This window comes from Trichoderma gamsii (assembly GCF_001481775.2).
Source record: "Trichoderma gamsii strain T6085 chromosome Unknown Scaffold_17.2, whole genome shotgun sequence".
NCBI classification, from domain to species: domain Eukaryota; kingdom Fungi; phylum Ascomycota; class Sordariomycetes; order Hypocreales; family Hypocreaceae; genus Trichoderma; species Trichoderma gamsii.
The window spans coordinates 220,571-238,868 of NW_020171354.1; the positions used below are offsets into that span (position 1 = coordinate 220,571).

At 51.8% G+C, this 18,298-nt stretch overlaps 4 protein-coding genes across 4 annotated transcripts; 1 reads left to right on the forward strand and 3 right to left on the reverse strand.

Annotated features, from left to right (window-relative positions):
- Positions 1-145: 145 nt before the first annotated feature.
- On the reverse strand, positions 146-2,657 carry TGAM01_v205480 (glycosyl hydrolase family 92; the record flags this gene model as incomplete). The annotated part of the gene is made up of 3 exons (XM_018802795.1): positions 146-725; positions 785-1,465; positions 1,549-2,657. The coding sequence occupies 3 exons, from the start codon at positions 2,655-2,657 to the stop codon at positions 146-148; spliced, it is 2,370 nt and encodes a 789-aa protein (XP_018663912.1).
- A 1,011-nt stretch (positions 2,658-3,668) lies between these two features.
- On the reverse strand, positions 3,669-4,739 carry TGAM01_v205481 (hypothetical protein; the record flags this gene model as incomplete). Its single annotated transcript, XM_018802796.1, has 3 exons — positions 3,669-3,911; positions 3,996-4,339; positions 4,421-4,739. The coding sequence occupies 3 exons, from the start codon at positions 4,737-4,739 to the stop codon at positions 3,669-3,671; spliced, it is 906 nt and encodes a 301-aa protein (XP_018663913.1).
- Positions 4,740-6,194: 1,455 nt separating this feature from the next.
- TGAM01_v205482 (hypothetical protein) lies at positions 6,195-7,870 on the reverse strand (the record flags this gene model as incomplete). The annotated part of the gene is made up of 2 exons (XM_024549650.1): positions 6,195-6,752; positions 7,601-7,870. The coding sequence occupies 2 exons, from the start codon at positions 7,868-7,870 to the stop codon at positions 6,195-6,197; spliced, it is 828 nt and encodes a 275-aa protein (XP_024405599.1).
- A 7,905-nt stretch (positions 7,871-15,775) lies between these two features.
- On the forward strand, positions 15,776-17,123 carry TGAM01_v205483 (hypothetical protein; the record flags this gene model as incomplete). The annotated part of the gene is made up of 3 exons (XM_018802800.1): positions 15,776-15,869; positions 15,936-16,201; positions 16,266-17,123. The coding sequence occupies 3 exons, from the start codon at positions 15,776-15,778 to the stop codon at positions 17,121-17,123; spliced, it is 1,218 nt and encodes a 405-aa protein (XP_018663917.1).
- Between the last annotated feature and the right edge of the window lie 1,175 nt (positions 17,124-18,298).

Consider the following 18,298-nt stretch of genomic DNA (forward strand, 5'->3'; position numbering starts at 1 on the left):
CTGGTTTGAACGTATACCTGCTCTTGAAATACTTACATAGTACCCCATTATTCGACTTACAAGTGGTTTGATACACAAGTATATATAGATAACTGTTTGTATTCTTATTCATCAATCTGCTCTACTCTATAGCTGATTCAACAGTTTAACTACTGACCGACCAACTCGGCGGCCTATCCTTCAACTCCGTCCCCCATTTCGACTCCTTCGCCCCCAGCACCAACTCCAACGTCCACCCCTCTGTGAAAAACTCATGCCCAATCCACGACTTGGTCCACGGTTTCCCATTCACCTTTGCGCTCTGCACATAGACATTCTTATAAGACGCATCGAACCCGACGTTCCGCACCGTAGCCGTCTTGCCCGTGACAGGATGCCGGATGCTAATCTCCTCGACAAACGGCGGCGAGATCAAGTACACGTTCTGTCCCGCCACAGGGAACAGGCCCATGACGGAGAAGACGAGGAACGCGCCCATGGCGCCGGAGTCGTCGTTTCCGGGAAGCCCGCCGGGGGACGAGTTGAAGGACGCGGGGACGTACTGGTGGATACGCTCGGTCGAGAGTGCTGGGCGGCCGGTGTAGTGGTAGAGGAAGACGGTGAAGAAGACGGGCTCGTTGGAGATGTCTGCGAGGCCGGAGGTGTGGAAGAAGTCGAGCCGGGATATCATGGCTTCGTCGCCTCCTAGGAGGGAGATGAGAGATGAGACTGAGTGGGGGACGTAGCTTTAAGTTGAGGGTTAGTTACAGCTCTATCGTACTTGGTTTTTCGACTTGGCACTTACAAGAGATATTGCCAGATGCTGGCTTCAAACGTTTCACTGGGATTAGTAGTCAAGGAGCAAAACCCCGCAAGCGCAGAACATGCAATGGGATCCTGGAATCCCCACGTCCCGTTCAGATACTTGGGCTGGAAAAAGCCCTTGAAGCCAGTATCAGTCCCGTTGATCAACGAAGTTTGGTCAGCCTTCCACAGGTTCTTCCAGTTCATGCTCCGTCCCTGGTACTTGACCTGCAAATCACGCCTGCCCAATCCACCAGCCAGTTCCGAGATGCAGTAGTCATCGTACGCATACTCCAGTGTGCGCGAGATGCTGCGAGAGTTGGTCCCGAAGCCGTAAGGGTCAAAGTCCAGATAGGGGATGTAGTTGAGGCTCTTCCAGCTGTGGAGGCCGCCGCGGCCGTGGTACGACCACTCGAGCGGCTCGTTTTCAGCGTCGGCCATGACGGCGTCGAGGGCGAGTTCCCAGTCAATGGTGGTGCTGAGGTTCTTGACGAATGCGTCAGTGATGACGACGTCGGCGTTGGAGCCGCCTTGGGTCCAGCCTTTGCAGAGAGACATGCGGCAGTCGGGCATCCAGCCTTCGTGCTTGTAGATGTCGAGCAGGGCCTCTACCATTTGAGTCTGGGCATGAGGATCGAGGATTGTGAGGAGAGGGTGCTGGACACGGAAACTGTCCCAGATGCTGATAGTTATGCAAATAACATGCGGTTAATGTCTCGACATGGAAATCTAACAAAGAGAGATTCGCTCTGTAAAGAAACTCACCAGTAGAACGAGTCAAAGTAAGGCTTATCGCTATGCCACAGTGGATTCTCGCCCGTGTAGTTCTGAGGCGAAATCATGTTGCGATACACGCCGCTCCAGAAGCTCGTCAACAGATCGTCTGTCGCGCCGCCACTCTTGACCGAGATGGGGCTTAGCTTCTCTTCCCATGCCTTTTCAGCATTGCTAACCAGCGAGTCAAAAGCTTTCAAAGGGTTAGGAATCTCCCGTTGGGCGTTTTGGCAAGCCTGTTGGCTGCTGATGTAGCTGATGCCCATCCGAACTGTCACGGTGCCATCACTGGGGGGATCTAAACGAACAAAGCCGCCGCCTTCCAGGAAGAACAGGTTGAAGCCGCGAGTGAGAAAAACTTCCTTTGGCTCTGTGCCCGCTCTGTTGTTGACCCAAACACCAGTTTCGTAGATGCTCGAGCCAAAGAAATCAGCGCAGAAGTGCATCACGTACGATCCGGCACCGAAACTGGGCAGAAACGTGCCGTTGCCAGTCATCCGCCCGGACTTCTCGTCAACCTGGATCGAGGCATTCTGTCTGCTCTGCCACAGATCCGTCAAATCCAGCAAGATCAACGGATGGCTTTTGCTTTTGCTGCCGCTGCTTTCCTTGGGAAACGTAAAGCGATACAGCGCCGCGTGCTGCGAGACCGTCATGTTCGCTACAACGCCCGACTCCAGCTGCAGGCCAAAATGCCCCGGCCGCGCATCCACCGAGCCGTTGACATAGTGAAGCTTCCTGTCGCCGATGCGGAAGCTGCAATTGTCCAGCACGTCGTCGGGACAAACCTGCGGGAACAGCGGGAAGTTACCCAGGCTGGGGTTCCCGCCGGTGCCGCTGTCGTGGACGCTGGAGAAGCCGACGACGTTGCTGCCGTCCAGGCCGAAGCCGCCGGTGTTTTGGCCGTCGACGTCGGCGGAGGCCTTGGCGAGGCCGTAGGGCAGCGTTGCGCCGGCGAAGACGTTGCCGCCGTTGGTGGTGCCGATGAGCGGGTTGATGTAGGACAGGCCGTTGCTTGACTTTTGCGGTGCTGCATGGACAGACAGGCTACACGTGCCCAAGAGATATAGGGAAGAGAGCAGCTCAACAGTGGGACGCATCGTGTAAGAATGGAAGCCCAATTGAGACGCTCACGGCCCCAATTGCAGAAGAATGAGGATCACATCGAAGAGAGCGACCCAAGGAAGGAAGACTCGGCCAGACGCCGTTATTTGTATAACTCGTCGTCTCAGCACCCATGGCCAGAGAAACGCGGGGAGAGGTTGGCCGAGACGGCGCAATGCAACATGACCCCGGAATGTCTATCCATGAAGCTGCCCTGCCGATTCGATTGCTGCAGATGAGCCGCTACAGAAAAGACGACGTCAGCGATCTGCACGACTATGCATGTCGCCCTGCCGTAAAGACAGTAACACATATCTCCTGCTCTCGAAATCGCAATACTTCCGACGGCCGGCAGCACAGACTGCTGGTCCAAAAGTTCCCATTCCCCACTGACCGGTGGATGATGAGAGTCCTCGCATGGTTATCGCGACCCCGCCTTGGGCGAGAGGAGCACTAATAGCTGTTGTGAAGCTCAGTTGCCTATTGTAGACAAGCTGGCCAACCAAAGAGCAGGGGGTGACTGTGGTGGGTTGAAGGCCAGGGACTGATGTTGATAACTTGGCACGAGAGCTTCTGCGGGCTCGGGAATCTTGAATGTCTTGACATAACCGATGATAGTATTGCGTTGAGAAGTGTCAATACTTGAGGGGCAAAGCGTAGTATAACCCTGTTGACTATTCCTGCATCTCACAAAGCGTGTTTCGTATCATTCAAGCGTCATAATGCATGTATATTATTACGGCTAAATCAAATTAATAAAAAAGTGCTGCATCGTATTCCACGACTTGTTTGTTGTGCGAGATCATAGCGAGTCGAATGTTATATAATTCTAAACCCAAATATCTTTTAATATCCTAAAGTGGATATTATCGTGTCCTCAGTGAAAAAATAAAGGAGGAGCCAAAAGCAAAATCCAGAGTGACCTCCAACAGCCCAAAGAAGGAAAGAAAAAAAAAAGTTGGCCCGCATAGAATAGTTTCCACGACTGTCGTTGATCGTGATTTGGACTAGGGCATCTCAAATTCGCCATCCGCATTCGGTTTGCCAATGATGGGCTCGAGCAGAAGCGGTAGATACTCGGCGGCGTCTTTCCCAAAGGCAAAGTCGCCCGGTTTGATCTTGAACATTTCGGCTTCGTCTTCCGCCTCCGGGTTGATTGTGACGATCCGCGCGCCTCGCTTTCTTGCCTTGTCGATGTAGCCAGCAGCAGGATAGACCTGCGCCGATGTGCCAATTACGAACATGAGATCCTGTAAAGAGCGTCAGTGACGATCACAAGTACAGGGAGACCAAAAGAACATGAGGAAAGACATCACTCAAGCGTCCAAACGTACCAGTGGCTCAGCGTTCATCCACGCTGAAATATCCATCATCATCGCAGAGTCTAGATCCTCCCCAAACCACACCACGCCCGGACGCTGCAGGCCTCTGTGGCACTTGGGGCACTTTGGGAGTTCGTCCTCGGTGATGTGCTTGACACGGTGATACGGATCCAGCAGTGGCAGGGGCTCGCCGTTGGGCATGTCCACGGAAGCCGGGGCCAGCGCAGCGCAAAAGGGATCGTCAAAGTTGCCCCTTTGTATCCAGTCACAGCTCTCATTCGAGCACTTGATGTCATAGAGCGAGCCATGAAGGCATTTTAGCTGTGAAGAGGGGTGCTCAGCCCGTGGTGAGAGGTCTAGAGAGCAGCACATGTGTGTGTTAGCCAACTTTATACACATCTCTCCTTCTTAACACCACATCCTCAACACCAACTTACTGTCGACGTTCTGAGTCAGGCACATAAAGTCCATATTCCGCCTCGCCAGCGCCGCCAGGGCTCGGTGCCCAGGATTCGGCTCAGCCTTGAGCGCCAGGTGCCTGCGATAGGCGTAGAACAGCCAGACCATGCCCGGGTCCGTCCTAAAGGCCCGTACCGTCGCCAGGCTCGTGGCATCGTAGTTGCGCCAATATCCGCCGGCGCCGCGGAAGGTGGGCAGGCCGGACGAGGCCGAGAGACCGGCCCCACAGAGGGCGAGGATCCGGCGGCTGGACCGAAGCACCTGGTGGAAGGCCTCGACGTCGTTGTGAGCGGCCATGATGCGGGCTGAACAGAGGTCTTTGGTGTTGATTCTATTTCTATTCTTCGCAAAGAAGGGCCCGTCTAACCAGCAAGACGGCGATGAAAAGGCGCGGAAATAGAAGAGCAGCGGCGAGCGAGCGACAAAGAAAGATAGGGATGGGTTCGGCGAGAGAGAGAAAGTAAGAGTGGGCGGGCAAAGCGAGAGTAAAGGCGATGAAGATGGTTATGCAGGAGGGGATACAAAGGAGGGGAAATGGGCAGACGCAGCAAAAGCTGGACGCCTGAACAGAGTCGCGAGCAGGCTGCAGCAAAGCGGCTCAGTCCACGCAAAGAGGCGTGTCTACAGCAGGGCTCGTGAGGCTTGCATGCACGTCAGGCACCAAGAAAATCAGGCGTGCGATGGAGTTTTCAAAGCACCAGACACACAAACCCATGTGAAAAAGGCGATCGAGTTTTGCTTGCATGTCGGTTGTGGCTCTGTGGTTCTCGGTACTCAATTGCCGCAGCCTGCCCTGCCGCCAAAGCCCGGTCCCTGCGACCTGACCAGGTACCTACAGGCACGCATACTGTGCGTCATGCAGTGTCGTGGGGCGCTGTCGCTGGATTCTACAGGTATCGACATTAGTGGACAAGTGCGCCATTGTGGGTGCTGATGATTGGCCGGGATGATCTGATGGCTGCAAGAGCTTGATGGACGAGTGGGCAGATTATGATGGACAGGCACGAAAGGCTGATGCAGACAGCCAGATGAAAACTGGCAATGCCTTGTGTGCAGCTCATGGCCTTGAGACGGCAAGCAGCCGCACTGTGCTTGAAGCATTTCATCCAATCTGTGTGCAAGGCTGGTGCCTGGAATCCATGCATCTCAAACCCAGCCATCTTTTCTATATTTAGCCATGTTGGCCATTTTTGACAGCGAAAGAGGACAAGGAAATCCCCGTTTTTCCGAGGCCGGCTCATCAGAATCACGTCCGCTCGCGCACTTACTTGAGCCGCCAAAACCTAAATTGAGCTACAACGGCTTTTTGACGTGGGCTTGGCGATGCATGTACGATATCATTGTGCAATAATCCTCCTATATGGTTGAAATGGCATCGCAAATCAAGAGACTATCTAAAGGTATGCTGTTTATTCGTGGAACTGTCAAGTAAAGGGTATCTATCTGCAGCTACATGTACTTAATCCGCCAGAAGCCGGCCGAGCTTAAACTCCTTTTGCAGAGAACTCCTTGCAACGGCCAAAGGCTTCCTCCATTCGTAGCGAATCGGGAATTACCAGAATTTCCCAGTCATATCGAATATCGACATGCCGCAACATTAGCAATGCTTAATCGACGATGATTCGCCGGAATCAGCGCATCATATCCTCTATCTATCTATCGAGTAATCCATCTCCATGTTGACATGTACCCACCCGGGCTCATCTTCTCATCTACTATCAAGTCTCGTCTCGTCTGTGTCTGGTTCCAGACTTACAGGTCCTCGTCCGACAGTTCGCCGGGGAGAGGCCAATTCTGGAGTTGGCAGTCACCATCGAAAAAATCGGGCGCTCTCTCGCCGAGGTACTCTTTCGTCTTGAGGAGCAGATCCTCGTGTTTGAAGGTGTGCGTCGTTACACCCGCCGGCAGGTCTTGCTCGAGCGGAACAATGGCTATAAAGGGGGGTTCCGCGTCGTCGTGCCACGGGCAAGTGATGGCCATCCTGGCCTGCGCGATAAGACCCAAGGCGCGGAACCAGCCTTCTTCGTCGTCCGAGGCAAAGACGTGGCCCGAGTAACGGGCCACTGCTATCCACGCCTGGGGCATGGGCGAAATGTACTGGGCTGCGAATTCGAGGAATTTGGAGAGCGAGAAGTCGGTTACCTCGTGCACGTCTTTGAAGGACAGCTCGTCGCGTACAATGTTCGACATTGACGTCTTGGTTGGCAGTGTATAGTGGGTTTCTCTGGGTATGCCGGGGCCATTAATCTTGAAAAACATGTTCAAGAGGAGGTGCCCAGGTTTCGGGGCTGGTGAGGCGTCCATGGCGAGCTGTATTGCCAGAGGCGTTAGTAAAGAGACTCGTAGTTGGGCAGCTATGCTTCTCTGTTACCTTGATGGGTAGTGATGGGCGATGCCTGGCTGAAGATTGGTTCGAAACTCAACGTTGCAAAGATTTATATCTGCAAGGCAGACGCGGGCGAGTTTATAGGTGAGTCTCGACTGTAAGTTAAAAATCACGGATGTGTACCGGACTAATAGGACGAGGAGTATGGGTTTTATGTGCTTTTTACCGAGTACCTAGGCAGCCATATAGTACATAGTACATGTTTGTAAATTATGCGGAAGCCCAATTGAGATCTGTGCGTTGGAGCGGAGAACGTAATGCAGGCTTAGCGCTTCAAAGACGATCCATATCAATGTGTAACAGTCTTCTCATATAGCATGAAAACATCATATATTTACAAGATTGTATCGTATCGGTTGATATTTACTGCACATGTACCTGATTCATTGTTGCCAAGTCTCTCGCTACATGACGAGCCTTGCTCAACATATCACTCGCCGGAAACAGTGTGCAATGTTCCTCTGTATCCCTAGTCATTCATCTCCATGTCCTGTCTTCTACTCCTGGGGGCTCGTCTCCTCTCCCTGAATCTTGAAAAACGTTGTGGTCCGTGAGGGTTGACAAGATGCTCATACGTTGTAGACGAGAAAACAATTCCTTCCATTTCGGATCCGCCTCGAGGCTGGCTCGCGTCTCCAGGGAGTGATTGAGGGTGAAGGTTCTCGGTTCGGCCTCAATGTAGGCTCGCGTCTCGGGGAGGAGTTCTGCGACGTCCAAGGTATACGCCTGCCCTAGCTGCCAGTCTTGTTCGACCCGAACAAAGGTTACGTACGGTGGGTGTCAGGCCGTCGTCCTCCGATGAATTATCCAGGATATGGTCCACCGCAAGAGCCAAGACATGGTACCAGCAGCCGGCGTCGCCCGATTCAAAGACATGCCCGGTGTTGCCGATTACTGCTATCCAGGCCGGGGGCATGGGCGAAATGAGAGTGGCTGCAAAGTTGCGGAATCTAGAGAGCCTAAAGTGAATCAGCCCAGGCCCGTCCTCCCTAGGCCACTCGCCGCTCAGGAAGTCCGCTATTACACCTCGGGTGGGCAACATATTCACTTGCCCAAGCTTGGCCGGGCTATTAAGCTTGAACAATATGCGCATGAGGAGAAACCCAGCATCTTGTTCTGGCGGGTGTTCAATGTTGCGCTGTGTTGCCAAAGGCGTGCAAGACTGAGCAAGGTTCGCAAATGGCCCGAATTGCTGGGATATAATGATGGAAGCAAATATAGCGTAGCTACATGTAGCATAATGCAAATGTTAGCATAGGCACCTTAGTCAGGGTGCTAAGCAGGTATTTCCATGTATGTTCATGCTTTTTTCTCATTTGGGTAGATGGCGATAGGCGATGTCTGACCGGAGACTGGTTCCGGACCCAAGGTTGCGAGATCTGTAACAAGGTATCAAGTAACTTGAGGAATCTGGCCAATTTGTTGATTTATTCCCTCTCTGTGTGTAAATGTGACTATGAAAAGCTGCTCAAACAGGCGGATGGGCTTGATATATAAAGTGGAACTACGTGATCGCTCAACACAAGGCATACACGGGCAATTGCATATGCGAGTTCCAATTCTGTGAGGCAAACATCCCGCAGTTGCGCCAGACCAACAGCATAAAGATCATGGATGTCATCTATATATTATAAAGGGTATCTCACCTGAAAGCCTGTTTGCTAAGATCTGTGTGTCAGGAGCAAGAGCATCGAAGTTGGTCAACATCCAGCCGCAAACCCATGCACGCTCCTCTGCGTGACCAGAAAGCCAACAACCTACCTAGCAAGAATTCGAGAGGCTGTAAGGGTCGGGCAAGCACTTCGAAGATCAACGGTGCAAGCAGTTTGTTGATTTCTACCGCATACTGCCAAAACGGTCAGTTTTGAAACAGCATGATTCGAATGTATCGCTCATCTTTAGGCACTGAAGCCACTCGAAATATTATCTATAATACCCCCAGCTAATACCTGGTCTCGTCAATAAAGAATGTTTGGCAATATGATAGAACGGTAGGCAAACAATCATGAATACAGAGAGATGAGGCATTGAGGGGGTAGAAGATGGGTGTGGGCTTCTTATGGAGGATTACGATGTTGGCAGCTTATATGCCACGCAAAAGAGGTGATATCGGAATTGGCGCGGTGCTAAGTTTGCCTCTAGTTTGCGGACACTCTAGCCCATTCGCATTGAAAGGTGCAAGGATGGTTGCTTGCTTTCACATCATAATTCCCATTTCGTTGATAAGGTAAATATCGATATATAACATGGAACTTTCCTGTTCTTCATTCAAAACGCAGAAAAAATAAGTGTTAAATGAATATAGAAAGAGTGTCTGGCGTTAACTACACATTTTCTACTGTAATCAGTTGTATCATTTCCAGTAACATTGCACGAGCGCCGTTCCTACAGGTTTGGCTGTCCAATCAAAAGTTGAATCATGGCTGTCTCTAATGTTCATAGGTTCTCTTTTGATGCCGAGGCATTATTAGCAAAGCAGCATCGTTAAACGTCTCTGAGTCAAGACGCGTAGACAGATAACTAAGCTGTTAGGCAGAGGAACGCAGTCACGCTTAATGTAATGGCACCTCACGCGTGGTCATGCCAAGACAAGATGAGGAAATCATTCTAGAGAATGTGAACAGAAATGTCCTTAATAGTACCGAGTGCCTCATCGCTTCGGCTGCTTGCCCACTGTACGTGCATGTAGGTAGCTACCCGAGAGCTTGACAGTTGGTGATATGTACGGAGCTATTCGGTGGTCCCTACGACCGAGTGAAGCTATAACTGGAAGGGAAGTTGCTACAACTGAATGAGTAGTTCTGCTGATTGACCATTTACTAAGCATTGACCATTATTCATGATTGCCATGAGTTAAACCATAGCTCAATCTTGGTAAAATCTCTGCACTCATACGCAGCTGGAGACCCAAAGCTCCATATACTCTAACCCCCCTGAAAAGCCATGACGACGTCTACCTCTCACCGTGAAACGTGCTACAGATGTCGGCCCTTTCCGTAGCCGAGAGCCCAGCCATACTACAGATTACCAAGGTCCGGAAGATACATTGTCTTCACCAACAAATCGTAGCAATAACAGCAACGAATGAAGTCTCGTGTCAAATTCAAGCGAAACATGGGCTGAGACACGTTACCGACACCAACCGAAGCGTACCTTCAAGGGATGATGGCGTAGCAATAGGCTACCAAATGCCTACCTACTCGGTACCAGGTGCTAGCTACTGCGTAATACGAAGGCCGAGTTGTTGATTTGGAAGAGTGACCAAAAAAGCTTATGCCAAGCGCAAGAAGGGGGGTTTGGGAAGTACGGCTTATTGGCCCTTGGGAAGCAACCTGAATCCATTATCACGAGGTTCAAAGGGCAAACTTAAGCCTTATGCGACGACCTTTGTTCATAATATCCCTCACAGATGAACGAGTCCAATCTGCTGGTTGTCGTAGACAATTGCAATTGGCCCAAAAAGGGCAGCCCGCGATGCTAAGGCTGTCTCACTCACCCTGCAGGATCAGCCATTCACAGGAGGCAGAAAGTAAACGGTGTGATCACAGCCCACCTATCCACCCCAAAACAAAGCCTTCTTCTTCTTCCCCCTTCCGAGCGGAAGCCACAGACATTGGTGCTTGAGAAGCGTTTCGTGTGAGGGAGCAAAAGGCATATGTCTGAAACACTCCCGGATAAAAGATCTTGGGCTGTGTGAAACCAATGTTTGAAGATGATTACCCCCGCGACACCTTGAAAGAAAGAAAAAAGAGGGACGAGCCGCCTTTTTGGTCTTTCTTATTCTAACTACTGATTACCCCTTGATCCTGAAAGAAGTAAAGAAAGAGAAGAAAAAAAAGAGGGCTGCCTGTCACCTGCTGTTACGCAAATAGTAACAATGGGATTTTAGCTGACTCGAAGAAACGAGCCATATGCGGTCATGCCCGACCACGGAGGGGAAAAAAAAAAACAGACGACAGGTCACCCAGTAGGCAAAATGGAGTCAGCAAGGCCCCCAGCGGTGAGGCCGTGAATACGAGATACACGGAGCCGGAACGAAATACTGGTTGCCAGTGTGTAAGTGGTCTGTCTCGTGAAGAGTCAGAAGACGGCGCATTACTTTGCCAGCTGGTTAGCTTCAAATTGACGCTATGAGACGACCTGCAGTGACAGCTACCAGCCTATAGATTTATCAGTGTGGACTTACACGAGGAAGCCAAGAGAATGAAGAGGCTTTCATGCAAATCCTGCCGAGTTTTGGTTGCGGCTCTAGCGTTTGGGTCTTGCAACCTGGGCATTAGTCTGGGTTAAATTTATCTGATTAATAGGAAAAAAAGGCTATGATGAATAGAGGGAAAAGAAAAAAGCCGAAGAAGCGAGATGAGATGGGTTCCCCATATCCTGGGGGGGGGGGTTTCTTCTTCTTTTTTGTGCGTGCCTCGACAATCTCATTGCGTCGAAAGCCTGCGACCGCAAGATTTGATGACTGGACTGACCCCTGGCTGGAATGCGCTGTACTCCGTACACATAATACGGTGTTTACGCGCGTTTGCGTCCGACCAAGGCCGAGCATGTCCAAGAACAAAAGTAAAAAAAAGAAAGGATCAACAGGGCAAAAGCGAATAATACCGCAGCCCAACAGAGAGAGAGAGAACCACAAAATAAGAGTAAAAGGAAAAAGAAAATCAGAAAGAATTTGCGTTTCGCTCTGCAACCCCTGGACTAATGCGCACAATGCAAGAGTGGTCACGCTGCAGGCTGAAATCTGAAATTGTTTGGGACCATGCAATCAAACATAATTCCTACGAGCCAACAACGAACCGTTCAATTGGAAAAAAAGAGAAAAATGTTCCGTAGCGGGCAATTCAAAAGCTCGGCCGAATCTGGTAGTCGCCGGGCCGGGGTCGCAGTATGCGCCGCGCATTAGCATTGCCCGAGGTAGACAGAATTGAGTCGAGCATTGACTTGGAGGCTCAAGCTTCATGTTGTCAAGCACAGCCACACCAGAATTGGAACCATCTCCCGAGCGTTCAAGAAACAGCAACAGCAGAGATGGCAAGTCAACCAGTGCAACTGATAAGAAAGAAAGCATGCATAGACAGAGTAGATCACAGCTTGGAAAAAGTCTTTGTAAAGGATTGATAACGCCGTTGCGGGCTAACAGCGTGTCCGTGTGAATACGAAGGGGGTCACCACCCATAACCCATACCACCTCCAGCAGCGACAATGGTGCCGCCGTGCCGTGGCCAGAGAGCAATTGGAGCAGGCGAGCAGGAAAATCGGCACGAGAAGAGGGCTCGAGCTCTTTGGGAAGACATTCTTGGAGAGTGCTGTAAAGACCAATGGTCACGGGAGCAAGTCTTTGCGGCCTGGACCCTGGACGCATTAGGTTTCTTTTTTTAATCTTCTGCATCTTTTCGTCTCAACTTGTCGCCTCATTGGGATTCAGTACGAAAGAAGGGGGCAGTTTTTGCTTGGCATACCTGAAAGCTCCTCTATACCGGTACTTGGCGCTTCGTGTCCCGGAGATAGCCCTCATTACATGTACATTAGCACTGCAACTACAGCACCTCGTACATGCATGAGTAATATAGGCGCCCGACAAGTTGCGTCTCGTGTTGCGGGCTTTTTTGTTCTTCTCGTGTAGAGGGCGAAGGGAACAACAAAGAGAGAGCAGAGCGATGATAGGTAGCGTGTAAGTGAGTGGGAGCGGTTAGGCGTCAGTTGCTCCCGGCACTTGGCAGCGTCTGGAATGCTGACGTATGAGCGCACAAAGAAAAAAAAAATACTCGTACGAGTAATACCCCATAAACCGTTGGCTCAGATTGGACGAGAAGGTTAGGACGACCGAGATTCAGTTTTCCGATTAGGTCCATCAAAAATGCACAGACTGTGCGCCAATCCGTGGACTGCGTGACACTTGAAACTCGGATAAGTCAGTTTTGCTTGTGAACAAACGGACGTGCCCTTTTCAATGCTGTCATTTTTGTGGTCCAGATCGATGATTGATGGGGCTTGCTCCAACTGGTGTGACGATGACAACTTCAGCCACGGCGTTTTAGAACTGATGGCGGAGTTGCTTGCTCTTTTGTAGTGCCGCTCCAGTGGCTTGAAAGACATCGATCGAACGAGACCCATTATCAGAAAAAGAAGGTAGAGAGAAGAACAGATAGAGTCAAAAAGAAAGGTCCAAGATAAGAGGCTGATGTGATGGCCGAAGCTAGGCAGCGTTAGTAACCTCACCTGCATAAGATCATAAGACGCGATGACACCGCATCAGCTAGAGGCAGAGATTCGAAGATTCGAAGATGTGGTGTACCTGGAATGCTCCGTAGTGTGGTAGCACGCGCTGCTAGGCCGCTCGCTATTGACTGATGGGCACATGTCGGGGGTGGAATATTGGTGGGCTGGTGGGTTGATGGGTTGATGGTTGATGGTTGATGGATCATGGATGGGCCACAGTGGACGTAAGTGGGATCACCGTGCCGAGGCGCTTGTCCGATACAGGCTGGTTGCAGCCGGGGACCAGGCGGCGGGGTCGCGCACCAGCGAGGGTTCCAACGGGTCGCTTACCTGTACATGCGCTTGTATGGGGAGCGCGTGAGCCTGACAGGTACCGCTGATGCTTTTTTTGGTATACGAGGGGACGAGGTACATGATATCAGCTGCTCTGCTAGACTGCTACGGACAAGCTCGTATACTTGGCTTCCAGTTCTAGTATCGTAGCAAGTTACAGTAAGTAGTAGTATTGGCGGCTTGTACAATCGACTACTACTTTGCTGCTAAGCATTAGTGAGCTGCTAAAAGAAGTCAATCAGTCGGTGAAGCTCAGCTGAGCTGATGATCTGGATTGGGCCGGGCTGAGCCCCAGAGCTGGCAGATCCGTGGCGACAGGCTCGCGAGGCACGAGCAGACCGAAAGGGCTCGAAAACCCTTTTTCTGGAGCTTGCGACGATCCCCATTCATTGCTCCCCCGTCGATCCAGCACACTGTGACACGCTGTCGTCGGCGGCTGCAGCCTGTCATGCAGTCTGGGCGACAACAGACGACACCGTATCGCGGCGCTGCTGCTGTACGAAGTCTGCAAAGGGCAGCCCTCCCCCTAGACCGAACGAGGCTCTAGAACCCTGCAGCCCTTTTTTCTCTTTTCCCTCGATGGATGGGCAGTCATCAGGGGTAAACCCGCCCACCAATGACGTTGTTGGCCCTTCCTTTATCAGTGCCCAGACAGCGGAAATTTTGGCCCCAGGCCGTGGTTACGGGGTGGTTGGATTTGGAGTTTGGCGGGCAGGTAGACAGAAGCTGCAGGGTACCTGCACATGTAACCTCCCTAAAGCAGCAGGTCAACTTGTGTCAGCGGCTTGCCAACGGCGGTTTCGAGTGCGTGCAAATCGCTGAGCGATGATCGTTGATTGACAGTTTGAGCGGACCGAAAACGGGGGCAGCAGAAGAGTTTGATCGAGGGCTTTGTTTGTTTGTTTCGTGTGATGGGTGGCCTGGAACTGCTGTCTTGTGCGTGTCGCAAAATTCGTCTAGGCACGTGTGCAATCAGCCGCCCTTTTTTTTCTCTTGTTCGTTCTGTGAATAGGATCATTAGCACGAGAGGATTAACCCCATATTCCAAAAATACGAGTCCAACGTGTGGGCATGCCGCCATGACTGTGACTGAACGACTGCCGTACTCGTTACGCGTACGTGAGGACTCTCTTCGTGTAGGTACTCCGTATGAAGTACATACTCCCAGAGACAAAGTGCTCGAGCGGCTGATAACGGAGGAGGATGAGCGCCGACGCCACGTTGGATCTGGCAACTGGCTATGCCTCATTGACGAGAAAAGTATGGGCGGCTATGACTAGCGGCCAGCTTAGCACCGTGGGCAGTGAAGGATGGGGCTTGACACGAGGCCCGTTTGGGCTACCGGCGACTCGGAATTTGGGGGAGGATACGACGCGCCTGTTCTTTGTTCTGTCGTGTCGTGGCTGTAAAAGGTACATGCCACTTGCAGCGCAGCGCAGCGTCATATCAGCAGTACGAGAAAACGCACTGGCTACCGTACGGTGCTATGCAGGCCCAGCGCCACCAACACGAGCCAAAAGCCGCTGCCCACCGTTCTGGACCCTGCGTCGCTCCACCGGGCGGACTCGAGAGAGATGCGAGCCGAGGGGCTGGGCTCTGGGCTCTGGGCTTGGGCTCTGGGGGCGCCTTCTCGTGGTGCTGGTGCTGGTGCTGGTGCTGCTCAGCCGTCGCTGGCTGGCAGTCGGTTCCTGGGCACGGATTCACTGCTGGTTGGCCACCGCAGCGGCAGGGATGTGATGGACAGGGGCAGCGGCAGCAGCATCTCGTAAGTCGCAGCGCCTGGTGCTAGCAAAAGCGCACAGAGACACTGAGCGCCAGGGGTCCGGCGCGCCATGCCTCCCTCGCAGTCGCCCAGGCTTGGCCCTGCAGGGATTTGCGACAGGGGTTGCGCCAAAGGATGGTGGGACCCTGGACTCTCGACCAGATTCGGCCCAAGTCCCCCACAGCGCTACCTGCTGCCTCCAGCCCCAGGCGGCTGTACTGCTCGCACTGCTCGTACTACTGCTCGTACTACTGCTCGTTCCTACTGCTGCGTACATTCCTATAATAAGACACGCTTCTCACCACCTCGTTCTCAGCCTTCTCCTCTCCTTCTTCTCTCGTCCCTCTTAATAATTTCATACCTTTGTCAAAAGTCTGTACAGTCCCTCTCGAGCCCATCAACCTCCTCGAGCCGCCTCCTTCCTCGAGTCTTTCTTTGCGCAGTCTCTCGCTACTCAGCCTCGGATTGACCGACTATCGCTTGGTTTCTTTGCAGCCATAATCTTGCAATAGGTGCAATCGCTTCGACTGTTCATCTATAAGCACCCGCTTTTTTCTGTTTATACTCTTCTTTACTTCGTCAATCCGGGTATATATAATATCGTCAACCGTATAATCAACATCAGCAACCATGCACTCCAAGACTTTCACCGCTGCCGCCGTTCTGGCCGCTTCCGCTCTGGTCTCTGCTCAGACCTCAACCGACTGCAACCCTCTCGAGAAGAGTAAGTGAACAACATATATATATATATCTTCACATCTCAAGAATCATCACTAACACACTCTCACAGCCTGCCCCAACGACCCTGCTTTCGGCAAGAACTCAGGCGACTGCGACTTCACCAAGGGATCATGCGGTAACTTTGACTCTCTTCCCGGCACCACCCTCAAGTACAACGGCAACGGCGCTGTTTTCTCCATCAGCACCGAGGCTGAGGCTCCCACCATCCGCACTGGAAAGTACATCTTCTTCGGCCGCATCGATGTCGAGGTCCAGGCCGCCGCCGGTGTCGGTATCGTCACCTCTGCCGTTCTCCAGTCCGATGATCTTGACGAGGTATGAATCATTGAATGCCCCCTCACCCATATCAGCAAGCGTAAACTAACTGTGACGACTGTAGATCGACTGGGAGTGGGTTGGAGGCGACAACGCCCAGGCTCAGACCAACTACTTCAGCAAGGGTAACACTGCTACCTTCGACCGTGGTGCTTTCCACCCCGTTGCCAGCCCTCTTACTTCGTTCCACACTTACTCCGTTGAGTGGACTTCTGCTGGTGTGACCTGGTTGATCGACAACAACGTCGTCCGTACCCTGACCGCTGCCAACGCCGAGGGTGGCGCTGCCGGCCTTCCCCAGACCCCTATGCAGGTCAAGCTTGGAACCTGGGTTGCTGGACGCAAGGATGCTCCCCAGGGCACCGTCGAGTGGGCTGGTGGCTACACCGATTTCTCCAAGGCTCCTTTCCTCGGCTACTACAAGAGCATCTCCATTGTCGACTACGCTGGTGCCGATGCCCCTACCTCCAAGAGCGTCAAGGACTACATCTACAGCGACAAGACCGGCTCCTGGCAGAGCATCAAGGTCGAGCTTGGTGACGGCAGCAACGACAGCAGCAACGACAAGACCTCGTCGTCTGCCCCTGCTTCCACCAAGACCTCTGCCGCCCACACCAGCGCCAAGGGCTCTTCCACCGATGCTCCTAGCTCTACCGATGCCCCCAGCTCCACGGATGCCTCCAGCTCCACTGATGCTCCCAGCTCTACCGCTGCCCAGGCCACCACCTTGGTTTCCTCGACTCCCTCTCCCAGCAAGCCCAGCTCTGGCGGCGCTGCTGGCAACGGCACTGGCTCTGCTCAGCCTACCGGATCTTCCAAGCCCTCTGCTCCCCCTGTCCCCCACAGCGCTGGCGCTCGCAGCCTTGCTGCTCTCGGCAGCGTCTTCGCCATTGGCGCTGGTGTTGCCTTTGCTCTCCTGTAAACGGGATTTTCCAACCCACAAAAATCTACTCCCCTTTCTTTGATTCGCTTTGTGTACTTATTGTTGCGGGCATGAAAAGCATGTAGATGGGGCGGAAACGTTTGCGTTTGGAGAGGAAGAGCAGACCAAGCTAATACTATACAAATTCGAGTTACATACACAACACCGCTGTTTGTTCACTGTACATCTGACGGACACGAACATGTGGCAAGTGCTTTCTGTTCTCGACCGAGTATATCCCAAAAATTTCCCCGTTATTTTCCCTCTTTTTACTTCCCTGCAAATTATTCTGGAACGAAACGCTTATAATGATCTATTTTTAATGGGGAGGTCTGCTCTTCTTTCGACCGAGCTGATTTCTGGTAACGACGTTTGCTTGGATTGATGAAGAGAACAGGATCGATGATATATTTGTTTTGGTGCTTTTAATTTTTTTTTGCTTGCTTTTGATTTTGCTTGATACCTATCCTTAAAGTTTGTTGGCTTGCCTTGTTTTTTGGGAGCAAAATATTTTTTTCGGCGCATGCCCTTTCGAGGTATTGCAGTAGCCAGTATGTAGAATGAAGATATAAAAACATTTTATAAATTTTGAGCCTTTCCAACTGTAATGATTGTTTTGTTATTGCTTGTTTCTCGTGTGCTGTTTACCCTTGCTCGTGTGCTGTCAACACGCCCTGTATGCCAATTAACTGCTTCTGTATCGTATCTACGTGATTATACGCACGAGTAGCACGAGTGCTTGCTATCAGTACTCACTTGCAGTACTCACTTGTAGTACTGACTACTTGCAGTCCCTGCCTTATCTACTGCCAATTTATCATATCTTTGCAAATACGTGTGAATACGGGGTACGAAATCAATTTCATTACGCACAACTGCGGAACTACTGTTAGGTGTCTACTTAGTTGGTGCTAGCCCGGCCAGCATCCTCCCCCGCGCATTAATTAAAACGAACGGGACAGGATTCAGGCCCGAAGCGGACGATGCGATGCAGGGGTCCGGGGAGGAGAAAGTGTTCAATTTCATTTCCTTTTGGTGCCTGCCAAGATTGGGAAGCGCCTTTGGCGGGTTGGGTTTTTGGTCCCCTGCTTTTTGGGATGTTCCTTTTTGGGATGGTTCGTTGGGTGCTAGATGTAGTAGGTAGGATATCCATCCAATACGAGAATTGGGAGATG